Source organism: Gastrolobium bilobum, unplaced genomic scaffold (assembly GCF_033153095.1).
Source record: "Gastrolobium bilobum isolate Gb01-03AN ecotype WA unplaced genomic scaffold, APGP_CSIRO_Gbil_v1 utg4377, whole genome shotgun sequence".
In the NCBI taxonomy this organism is placed as follows: domain Eukaryota; kingdom Viridiplantae; phylum Streptophyta; class Magnoliopsida; order Fabales; family Fabaceae; genus Gastrolobium; species Gastrolobium bilobum.
Genome location: NW_026895684.1, coordinates 1,108,335 through 1,120,613, shown reverse-complemented (window position 1 = coordinate 1,120,613; position 12,279 = coordinate 1,108,335). Strand labels below are relative to the sequence as shown.

Here is a 12,279-nt window from a genome sequence, read left to right as displayed (position 1 = left end):
TTCAATCTGCCAAGGACTTTTTCAAGGTAACCTTCTAGAAGGTAGCTGCTATTTTCTGAAAGCAGCGTCAACCTTAGGAGTTCTTCTTCACCTTAGAAGTGAATGAGAATGCTTGAGTAGTTGTTGAAGAGGAGGTGGTTTCCCTTGTGCTTTACACAACAACCCCTTTACTTTTTCAGTCACCTGTGTTTAAAGGAGTTCCATTATTATTGTTAGCGCTGATCTATATATACCATATAACACGAAAATGTTGATTAATATAAGTGCAGCTGTTGTAGCTACAGCAAGCAAGGATCCACGTCCGGATCCTAGGATACGGCAACGGATCCTGAGTTTTTTTTTTTTTTTTTTTTAAAAAAAAAGCCATGGGACTCACTTTTCTGTGTCAGCTGTAGATAACACTATCTACGGCTCCTGCAGAAATGTTAAGCCCTTAATATAATTATACTTGAAAAAAAAAAATATTATGCCCAATAAATAAAAACCTTTTCCAAACTTCCCCTAGCACAGGGGACTGTCCTCTGATATGCTAATGAAGTTGGAGGAGATTTTCTGCTACTCTCTTCTTTGCAGGGTGATTTCCCATTAGTTCTGCTTCGCGTCATGATCACTCTGGAAGAGCCATACCATTTGCTATGCAATGTGTTTGGTAGACTAGATTCCTAACATTAACCACAAGCCATAACAAACGTGTGAGAATTATGCTGCTGGAATCTTTGTTTTCAAAGGTAAATAATTAAGCAAGCAAATTTGAATATTGAGATTGATTAATTGCACATACCAGAAACAACACCGTTGCACAATTCTTAAGGACCTCCAAGTTCATACGAACATCATCTAGGCTCCTGTTAATTTCAAAACATTCATAAATCCATATCATTCAATTTTTACAAAATCTATTATTATAAAGTACTCAAAAGTACCTTATTATTATAAGTACTAGAGTTAGAAATGTGCAACGAACCTGTGCTTTTGTTGTCCCATGCCAAAATAAGAAGCCAAAGTTGCCATCTGCCCATTAAGAACTTCAAATTGTGAGGATTTTGTTGTGTGAGGAATTAATCACTTCTTGCTAGTTCTTATTATACGTACCTTCATATTACCAGCTCTTCTTCCAAACTTTTCAGTTAGGACCCCCAAAGAATCAATGATTCCAACTGGCACAGGTGCTGGCCTATTAATATCTTCAAAGGCCTCTTTGATACGAACACAATCAAATCTCTGAATGTTATGACCTGCCCAAACTCTTCCATTCAAGATATTGAATATCCTGTCTGCAACATCCTCAAAAGATGGTGCATTTTCTACAGCTCCACGAGTTATGCCATCGCATCTGCTAGACTTCACTGAGACTACAGATAAGTCTTTGGGTCTTATCAGAGTGGTATAGCTCTCAATCTCGCTGAGTTTGTGGGCGCTTACTACAATTGCACCAAACTCCAAGACCCAGAACCGTTGTCCACCCTTTTTGGGGACTGTGGTTTCCAAATCAAAGAAAACAATCTCGGGTGCATGCTCATTGCATGAATAAGAGACCTCCATCGTAAGGTTTTTTTCTTCCTTTCTCCAACTTGGTTTCATCTATTTACTATATATAGATGAGGTTTAGCTAGGTACATGTAGTAATAATCCTTTGGAACAGAAGAGTACATGTAGAAGAAACCCAATAATTTTATGTTAAGGTTGATTGTCTTTTAGTTCAAGTCACTATTCAAGGCTTTGAATGAAGGGGAAGGGGCTCCTTAGATTCTTCTTGAGGATGTTAAGCTTACGGCTAGATGATGGGAATATTTTAACATGGAGAATTAAGATTACCCTTCCTTCTTTCCTTCCAAAAGCCCTCTTCTTTTTCCCAATTGTGTTGCATTGCCTCTCAAACAGGAAACTTCCAATGAAACCTTAACCCTTACCTATTGGAAAACTAGCTGTTGCTGGACATGCCAAGAAGTCTCCTATATGAGAATTGATTCTATGCCAAAATAAGCATATGATATGCCACATCTTCTATCAATTAATTTACTATTCCATGCCTATGTCCCCAACGGATTAATTAACGTTCGTTTTTCCAAATATATTATAATTTGGGCTTGTGCTTGCAAGCCTAACTAGTCCCGCTCGATTTCCACAAAGCAAAAAATCTTACGGCTCATAAGTTATGGGCCCTACCAAACACGAATTAGGCTTTTTTTCCGACAACCATTCATGGGCTTCATAGCAGCAAACGCTAATAACTGATTTCAACAACCCTAGTCAAATCCTTAGCTTTTGCTTACGAGACTTGATTTCATTATTCTACTGTTGCTTTGGAAATATCGGAGGTCAGTTTAATTTCCCATAGAACAGCCGCACCTAGGGGTGTAAATGGGCCAGGCTGGCCCGGCCCGGCCTACATTGAGCCCAGCCCAGGCCCAGCCTTTCAGAAAAGTAGAGTAGGCTTAGGCTTATAAAATAGCTTTTTTAATAAATAGGCCATAGGCCAATTTTGTCAAGCCCGGCCTACAGCCTTGTAGGCTGGCCTATTTAATTTATTAAAATAAAATAATAAAATAATATTTATTTTATGTGGCAAAGACACAAAGTGCCAAATAGCAATATCTCTTACTTTTTGTGCTATTTTATTTTATGAAAGGAAAACTTGTCTAATGTCTCCAAATTTTACATGTTGTTGCAACTTAATACCATGGAACAATGGGTACCTTGCTGGATTATGATGTTACTGATGAAGATCTTTCAATAATACTCTTCTTTCCCTTGTCTTGATGGTGGTTTAAAGATTTTTAGATGAATGACATTCTCTTGTAGACTTTATTTCAGCATCTAGTAATTGTATTTTTCTTATTTTTCCCATTTCTTTGACTCTATTCCTCTATGATATACATTCTAGAGCTGAGGTATTATGTTGACTCTTTCTTGTTTGTCATTTTTTTCATATGAGAAGTACTAGTGCATGCATGAATGGAACTTTCTTTGCTCTATACAATTATTTTTTTTGCTTAGTATATATAGTGGGAGGCCTACAAGGCCTGTAGGCCATGTCAGGCTTTCTTATTTTTGAAAATGGGCCGGGCTTGGCCTACAAATAAAGCCTTTAATAGGCCAGTAGGCCAGATAGGCTAAATTTTTTTTGACGTAGGCTTGGGCCAGGATGGCCAAAGCCCAGCCCAGCCCATTTACACCCCCAGCCGCACCCCTTTTCGCATTCCCTTACTCCCCTTACCAAAATAATATATATGACATAAGATCTTTCGTCAAATTTAAAGTTTGACACTTCATCTGAGAGTCATTAGATCAAAAAAATCAATAGTATCAATTTTCAAAAATTTGACACTGGTATCAAAAATTCCTATCTCAATATATATATATATATATATTCTCTACATGCTATGCCATTAATCACTATTAGAGCCATGGCTTTTCTTTTTTCTTTTTTCTCACTCTAAATAAATATTTGGATGTGAGCCTTACAAAAAAAAAATTCGAAATAATATTTTATTTAAATTAACATTTCTAGCATCTAAAATAATTTGGGCCAATTTTGTTAATCATTGATATTACAGTTGTATCACTTTATTTTCAGAATAAACAGACTACACATTGTTGCCAACTCTAGAATAAAATACACCCATTACAACAAAGCATGGAGATCAAACAAGTGCAGCAGAGCTTAGAGGGGTAAGTGCTTTCTTAATTCTCTCAACAGCTGCCTGTAGGGTAGTAAGGGATGCTGCATAAGAAATGCGGATGCAAGAATCATCTCCAAATGCACTCCCTGGCACCATGGCTACCTGTAAGCCAAAACGGAAAAACACAATGTCATGACTCGCAAGACATTATAAGTTCAACAAGTTGGACAACTGTTGTCATATTTCAAGAAAGAGAAAATCCTTTTTGCTAATAACAATTCTTCTTTAGTTCTTTCTCCATTATTTTTAAGGGAATACGGTGAAAAGAAAGACAATTTGAAAATTTCCTACTCATAAAATATTACTAAAATTTGAAAGCCATTAAATGAGTACATACCTGGCCCTTATCCAGCAGATATCGACACAGAGACTCAGAATCCTCAATTTTACCAAATCCTTCAGCTTCTCTTCCATAATAGGAGCTGAAATCAAGGAATAGATAAAATGCTCCCTGCAAGTGAAAAAGTATATACTAATTAAGTATAAAAGCAGACCCGAATAGGAAGAGACAAAACAAAACAAAATAATTGAGTTTGCACCTGGGGTTCCGATATTTTAATACCACCCATTTCGCTAAAACTTTTAATCAAGAAATCCCTTCGCTCCCTAAATGCTTTTACCATGGTAGAAACAGCCTCCCCACCAGCATAGCCCATGCCTAATGCAGCAACTGCAGCTTTCTGAGATATACTACTGGCCCCTGAGGTGAACTGAATTCAATAAGATGCATCAGCCAGTATATGCTGCATATAATATTAAATAGCAACAGTAGTCCAACACATTCCAAATGAATGCTACAAATTTCTTATGTTTCCGCTCAAATGCTAAATCTGATTAAAGAATCTGTTAGAAGTCTTGTAGAAAAAGGAAATCAAGACAAGTTGAAATGTGGAATAAAGCTGACAAAAGTGATTAATAAAAAATGTAGCACACCTGACTTTGAATCTTTCCACATGCTGCAGCAAAATGTTTTGGACCAGCAAGATATCCAAGCCGCCAACCAGTCATTGCAAAGGCCTACAGGAAAACAGTTTAAAAGCATCAGAATCCAATTCAGAGGCCTTCCATGTCATGTCATAATTTACAGCCACGCTATGAAATACAGCTTAGGCATTGCGTAGAAAATAAAAACACAGACACCAAAAACATACCAAAAAGAAAAATCACAGTAACAAGTATTTTTGGGAGTTAGCAGATACAACTCTACCAGAAAGAGAACCCGACACACAGACTAACCTTGGAAAATCCATTTACAGTTAGAGTTCTGTCCCACATTCCTGGTAAAGACGCAAAGCTTGTATGAGTTGCTGGTGCATAAATTATGTGTTCATAAATTTCATCAGAGATAACCTGCATAAAACAGCTATTAAGATCTTGAAAAGAACTATCATCTAGGTTGAACACATTGAAACACTAGAAATCTTGTCATGGATGTATGACTGTACCAGAAGCCTCGGGTACTTTGCTACAATCTGGGCTATTTCTTCAAGTAATTTCTTAGGGTAGACGGATCCTGTTGGATTAGATGGTGAACAAAGAATAAGCACTCTTGATCTTTCAGTAATTTTGGACTCAAGGAGTTTGGGATCCAAAAGGAAATTATCAGATATTGATGTTGGAAGAATCACAGGTGTTGCATCAGCCAACCTTGCCATTTCGGGGTAACTAACCCAGAATGGAGCTGGAATAATGACCTGAAATATTCACACCATAAATGAAATCCACCATAGTGAGCAATAGGAGAAATAACATATATATAATAACTTGTCCAAACACAAATCAAACATATTATTGTAAATGGAAATTAGTGCACAGTACGGAGTGGCTTTTTAATTTGCTTGACATTTACCGCAGTAAGCATAATAAGGCTTACTGGACCCAGAATACATGATAAACTGATAATAAAGTGATAAAACACAGAACAAAGGCTTTAGAAAATGAAAGGTCAGTTGCAGAATCTTTTGAACAAACAAAGGCATATATGTCAATAAGTTCAGACAGATTGCAGAATGATAAAACAAGTCTACAAACACACAAGATGCCGTCCAAAGAAGAGCACCGTTGTCACCTGAAATTTCTAATACACCAAAGATTTTCTCCCGCTTTCATAATGGCAAAAGATAAAAGAACATGAATAATTCAAAAAACTTAGTTAGAATTAAATCATCCCCTCATACCTAACCCAAATGACTTTGCAGCATAATATATCTTCTAACGCTTATCCTTAGAGTACGAATTAAACCCCTTTAACATACCTCATCTCCCGGGGAGCAAACTGCAATCACTGCCTGAGTGAGACTCTGCTTGGCTCCATTACTAACCACAATCTGATCAGGAGTATAAGTAATTCCATTCTCCTCTGCAAAACAATTCTGGCATATTGTCAAAATCCCCATTTCGTATAAACAACAAAGCATCCATATGAAGCACAAAACATGATCAAACTAACCCTTTAGCTTATGACAAATTGCTTGGCGTAGTTCTAATGTTCCGGCATTGGGTGTGTACCTCGTGTAACCTTCACGAATTGCATTAATCCCAACCTACCCATACAACTCATGACATGATCAAAAAGAACTAATTTTTTATTTAAAAAAAAAAAAAAAAACTTTTGTATTAATTGAAAATGGGGAATGTAGAAAGAACACATTTTTATACCTCAGCTATGACAGCAGGTGTATCAAAATCAGGTTCTCCAGCTGCCAAGCGAATAACAGGAACACCGGCTTGAACGAGAGCAGTGGCTTGGTCGCTTATGGCCACAGTCTTTGAAGGCTTCAAAGCATTAACACGTGGGCTCAAGGAAATATCAATGTCAATGTCAACGCCCCTTGCATCAAAATCAGTCATTGCCTTCACCACCATTCTATTCTGCTCCACGTGTTTTTCCAGGCCCATCTCCAGTGTTCTACAAATACAAGCAAACCCATCATCAGGAAACGATAAGAAAAAAGATGCAGTGTGTGAAGAAACAAACAAGAAAAGGAACTCACTTGAGGGGAAGATAGGAAAGGTTTGAGGAAAAAGATATGGATCTGAAAACGTGGCGAGAAGACGAATTAACAACGGGACATTGGTCCCTGACAGGGATTCGGCATGCGGTGCCGTTATATAGTGAGTTTGCCATATGGAAACTAGAGAGAGAGAGAGAGAGAGAAGTTGGAATTCTGAAACAGAAAGTGCTTAGCAAACAATGAAGTTTTTTTATTTTGAGAAAGCTAAAAGCAAAAGCACAACAACGCAGTTAGATGGTCGAGGGGGGGGTTTGGTGGAGTTTGGTTGGGTGGGGGAGAGTTGGTGGTGTAGCGTAACTCTCCGTCTTCAAATGCAATTCAACTCTTTCTTTTTCTTTTTTATTCTTTTTTTTTTATTTTTTTATTTTGAGTTAAAGACTAGTTTGTACTTTGTAGATTGCAATGACGATCTTTATAATATTTTTATAATTATTTTGTGCTTATTCACCCTATCGTTGTTACTTCGAGCATATTTTCAATGTAAACAGGTATTTTTTATTTAAAGTAATATTCAAATGACATTAATTAAAAAAGGTGGTAAGATAAAACGATATTACATAAGTTATTTTTATTTTATTTTTTATAACTGATATACCGATTACTTAAAATACAAAAAATACTGATATAATTTTGTTAGGTTTGTAATAGAATAGTAACGTAGAGAAATTTACCAGTTTAATTTGTATAGATATCAGCCTTTCATTAAAAGTATTTATTAAAATTTAATTTTAAATGAATTTCATATCTTACAAAACAATATCAACATTATTTTAAAACAATTAAGTTGATTTTACTTTGTTGAATAAATTTGAAATTTCTTAAAATATAAGAAAATTGGAGTATTAAAGAGAAGGTTAAATTGAAATTTTCATCCCTATAATTTTTGTAATTTTTTTAAACTAAATGCGTACTTATTAAAAGTTTTTGAAATATTTTATATCGCAAATCTTTTGTCAATTTAATCCTTAATGAACATTTTACAAAAAAAAAATTAAATGGGTTAATTTGAATTATTTTATAAGCGACAGAATAATTAAAAAAAATACAAACAAAATATATATAAAAATTATTTACCAAAAAATATATATATACATATAAAATTAAATTAAGAAAGAATGATAATTTTAAGTATTATAATTCTAAATCAACCTTTAAAAAAAAAACAGTACTGCACCCGAAAGATCTGTTAGAAGATTTTTTCCTCGCCAAAAAAGAAGAAGATTGTTTTCATTTCCACACCTTTCTCACCAACCAAAGATTATATTAATTTTACTGTTAAACCTAAAAGTCTTATAATCTTTTATAATTTATTTTTTTAATATTAATTTTGTTAATCTAACGATTATAATTTATTAAAATTTATAATTAATTAATAAATATGACTTAATAAATTATAATCATTAAAATGACAAAAATTAACAATAAAAAAGAAATTATAAAAATAACGCTTCTCTTTATTTTTATTACTCTTGTTACCTGATTAATTAGCATTAGATTAATTTGTTTAACAATTATAGTTAATTTTTTCTTTTTTTTTTAACAGTTGATTTCAAATTAATCTAATGATAACCAATTAGATAATAAGAATAGTAAGATTAAAATTATAGTAAATATAATCAGTCTCACCAAAAATAGTTAAAAATAAATAAATACGTAAATTTAAATCAACACTTTAATTAGAGCATTAACAATTACCAAACCCCATCCCCCTAGCCCCTAGGCAGAAAACAAAGGTATGCAGAAGAGAGGAGCCAACCTGGCGGCGGCCGACGACGACGGAGAGAAGAGCCTCCAAGAGAATAGGAACTAGGCAAAGCAGCGTCGTCGCCGCGATCGATTAATCCGATAAAGCTCCCTAAACAAAAATACGGACTGCGAATGTTACGAGGAAAATTTTAGAAGAGCCAAGCTTTGCAAGATATACTAGATTTTTTGCTAAATTGGAAATGTATTTATTTTTCCTTTTAGTATTTTCTATTATATGTGGCCGCATATTCCATAGAGAAAACGTATATCTCATTTTGGGCCTCATTTAATGGATACATGTAGAATGTAGATTACGAAAGTATGTGTATACAAATGATTTGTTTACATTTTTTTTTATAATCGTGTTCTGATCACAACAACACTAATGACTGATGACCAACGTGAGCTTATTAATATGGGCAAGTGCCCTAACACTAGGTTTCTTGGGCTTCACTCATACACTAAAGCCCAAATGAACTTTAAGTAAAAGAACAAAACCCAAAAATCTTTCACTTGCTTTTGAGTACATACTTAAGGCAAAGCTTAAGACCATGTCACTCACTCATCATCATTAACTAAAATTACCCTGTCCCTTATCTCAAGCTAGCATGGGGATCTTCCATTTATAATTAATCAAGCCTTTTAATAATCAACAGATGATTATCTAATTATGTACTACTCTACTAAAAACTCGAAGTTGAACTCCAAGGTTATTAATAATTATAACATGAATAAGTATCGCCTTTATATAGAATATTGATAATTGTTTTACCAGAAAAATAAATATATATCGATAATTGACTGATGAGCTTTTTGTTACTCAATCAATTATTTATTCTCTTAACTATAATAGTTTCTTTAATGAATTACATGCACTACTAGTGTCTTCAATATCTAAGTATTGAAATATATCAATGGGATATTTCCTACAAATTATATATTGTTTATCTCATAAATATGAATAATCAAATAATTTCATTCCCAATATACCCAGTTATTGATCGTCAATAAATTGAACTTCACCTATTGATAAATCAAAGAATAAAAATTATTTAATTATATATTTATAATAAACTTAGGATTAAGAGCAATAAGATACTTATTGTTAATTGGAGATTTGATACCTTATGACAGAAATACAACCTTAATCAAATCTCTTATTGATCCTTTCAGTGTGAATATTAATTCACACTAGGATTTTACAATATGATCCAGACAAGTCATTTCATAAAATATTACGGCATAAATAAAACGCCCAACTTTATTTAACAGTTGTGAACATGTTTGTTAATTATGAGAACCTATGATCATGTCCTTTATAAACATACCCAAATGATCATATACTTCATAATCGATCCAGACCTCAATGTTTGTAAATCGTGTATACAAAAGTAACGAATAATACTTCATTTGTAAAATTAGAAAATGATTACATTATTATATTATCTTACTTCGAGAGCACAATGAACACAATATCACTCGCCTAATACAAGTATGAGATCCTCTTAAGACCAAAAGAAGTAACATGCCTCTTGAACACAAGTTTAGATAAACTCTTGGTAAAAGGTTATGTAAGGTTCACCTCTAATTCTATCTTGCTTTAGTGTAAACATCACATCTCAAGGTCGATCTTCTTAAATCAATATCCACCTGAAAAGTTGAGTTTGTGTAACTGAGGTTTCCTAGACTCGCATTAGAATATATTAAGATATAATCTCTCACTTTCGGAAGATACTTGAGTACATGCTTAACATCTATCTAGTGTTCCCTTGGAATTGGATTGGTACCATCTCACTACTCACCCTATGTCACAAATGTCTAGTTTGGTGAATAACATGACATATATGAGGCTACCTATTACTAAAACATAAGGTATCTTGCTCATGAATTCTTTTTGCTTAGGGAGTCTTTGGAGATTACATTTTAAAAAGATGACTTCCATGTTTGGGGAATATGATTCCCTGCGTATTGAATTTGACAAGAGTCCTGTCAATATATATATAAGTAGCCTAAGTTAATATCAATAACTTATTAAGATGATAAAGAAGTAAAGAACAATAAACATAATAGTTATTGTGCTAATATTAGCTTACTGTTGCATAATTGTATTACTACTATATAATTGCAACATGTGTTCATGATGCCATAGAAAACTTTTTTTTCATGGCCTGCTGTGACGAGAAGTATCATCAAAATGAATTCATTTGATGTTATTGTTATTAGAAAATAAATTTCTCATTACTCCACTTAACACTTTCCGAGAAAATTTTATTAGTCATTTCTTAAATAGTTACAATAGCTAAATTTATTCTTTTATATATATATATATATATATATATATATATATTTTAAATAAGGATTTAATATTTCTTATATTGTAGGAGATAAAATTATCTCCTACATACACATAAAAAAATATGAGTTCCATGTGAGGTTATGTGAGGAGAATAGAGAAAAAAAATAAAACACGAAACCCACACATTTTTATATATGTGTAAAAAATAATTTTATCTACTATAACGTGAAAAAAATTATACCCTTTAAATAAATGACATGCCGGTATTTGTAATGCCGTATTCTGGACATGTGAAATTGTGAAAATAGTTATAATTAGTTCAATATTATTAAATTGGGTTTTACTTCTCTCATATTGTATGAGAAAAGTTATCTCATGTTGTGAGATAAATTAAGTGGGGTCCACCAATTTAAAAAAAAAAGAAAGAAAAGTGAGGCACGTCTTTTGATGTGAGTGTAAAAATGAGAGAAGAGGCCTGTGTAACATAAGAGTATAATATTCCTATTAAATTATACCAAAGTGTAATTGTTTTAATATAATTACGTAGGATAAAGTCACGTGATTATTCCTAAGCAAATTAAGGGTTTACTCACCTATTTTACACCTATAAATACTTTAAATACAAATTTAGAGAATCTTAATACCAATTGATTATCTCATATAATTAAAATACATTTTCTTTAATAAAGTTACAGAAAAATATTTCTGCAGTTATTGCAGATAATTTATCTGCATTTATTTCCAAAACGACGTCGTTTTAGAATTGAAAGATTAAAAAATTATAATTATAAAGACTATAATAATCCTGAAATAAATTAAAATTACAAAAATATCATGATTTTCGTCCCAAAACGACATCGTATCGGGCTTACTGCAGAATCTGCAGAAAAAGCGAACCCGTAAAGTTGATCACTTTTTGCAAAAAAAGTTAATAAAAGAAAGTGTTCTCTTTTTCTGCAGTTACAAGTTATCTGCAGTAAGTCTAATACGACGTCGTTTTGTGACGAAAATCATGGTATTTTTGTAATTTTAATTTATTTCAGGGTTATAATAGTCTTTATATTTAAATTTTTTAAAATTTCAATATCAAAATGACGTCGTTTTGGAAATAAATGCAGATAATTTATCTGCATTAACTGCAGAAACATTTTTCCCTAAAATAAAATGGCAACAAAGTCCTATAAATCATAATTCACTAATTGTTTATTCTTAAATTCATTTATGGGTATGAGTTAGTTCTTAAAACTTATAAAACTTAGTTCACGTTAGTTAGTTTTTCTTGTATCTTACTTTAGTCTCTAAGAAGAATTACCTTAGCTTGCCAAAAAGAAAAAGAAAAATTAACTTAATTAATTCACCGTATTCTTCCTTACGGGGTCTCCAAATTATAATTTGTGTCATTGTTCATGTCAAACTTCCCCATTCCATATCCAATAACCCAAAAATCGTGCCCATGAATGTGTCTCGCTGTTGTTTTTGGTAATGGTGTTGGCGTTTTGAAGTATAATACCCACTATTGTGTTGAACTTCAGCCTATAAA

General features: G+C 32.9%; 2 protein-coding genes across 2 annotated transcripts; both read right to left on the bottom strand.

Moving 5' to 3' along the window:
* Nucleotides 1–87: 87 nt before the first annotated feature.
* Nucleotides 88–1,542, bottom strand: LOC133291388 (protein NEN4). Its single transcript, XM_061489653.1, has 5 exons — nucleotides 1,093–1,542; nucleotides 965–1,011; nucleotides 782–845; nucleotides 486–662; nucleotides 88–183 (listed from the first exon to the last, which is right to left on the bottom strand). Exons 1-5 carry the CDS (start codon nucleotides 1,540–1,542, stop codon nucleotides 88–90), a joined length of 834 nt encoding a protein of 277 aa, XP_061345637.1.
* Nucleotides 1,543–3,513: 1,971 nt separating this feature from the next.
* Nucleotides 3,514–6,978, bottom strand: LOC133290427 (bifunctional aspartate aminotransferase and glutamate/aspartate-prephenate aminotransferase-like). Its single transcript, XM_061488509.1, has 10 exons — nucleotides 6,677–6,978; nucleotides 6,342–6,591; nucleotides 6,133–6,226; nucleotides 5,939–6,042; nucleotides 5,129–5,377; nucleotides 4,920–5,033; nucleotides 4,617–4,700; nucleotides 4,223–4,393; nucleotides 4,021–4,134; nucleotides 3,514–3,785 (listed from the first exon to the last, which is right to left on the bottom strand). The coding sequence occupies exons 1-10, from the start codon at nucleotides 6,808–6,810 to the stop codon at nucleotides 3,645–3,647; spliced, it is 1,455 nt and encodes a 484-aa protein (XP_061344493.1). The 5' UTR covers nucleotides 6,811–6,978; the 3' UTR covers nucleotides 3,514–3,644.
* Between the last annotated feature and the right edge of the window lie 5,301 nt (nucleotides 6,979–12,279).

Bases quoted from the DNA above. Each gene is read 5' to 3' on its own strand.
- LOC133291388 (XM_061489653.1), bottom strand. From the start codon at position 1,542: ATGGAGGTCTCTTATTCATGCAATGAGCATGCACCCGAGATTGTTTTC. The intron at 1,012-1,092 runs GTACGTATAATA...CTTAATGGGCAG, and splicing joins GAAGAGCTGGTAATATGAAG to ATGGCAACTTTGGCTTCTTA. The intron at 663-781 runs GTATGTGCAATT...GGTTAATGTTAG, and splicing joins GTGCAACGGTGTTGTTTCTG to GAATCTAGTCTACCAAACAC.
- LOC133290427 (XM_061488509.1), bottom strand. From the start codon at position 6,810: ATGGCAAACTCACTATATAACGGCACCGCATGCCGAATCCCTGTCAGG. The intron at 6,592-6,676 runs GTGAGTTCCTTT...TTGTATTTGTAG, and splicing joins CTTTCCTATCTTCCCCTCAA to AACACTGGAGATGGGCCTGG. The intron at 6,227-6,341 runs GTATAAAAATGT...TTGTATGGGTAG, and splicing joins CACCTGCTGTCATAGCTGAG to GTTGGGATTAATGCAATTCG.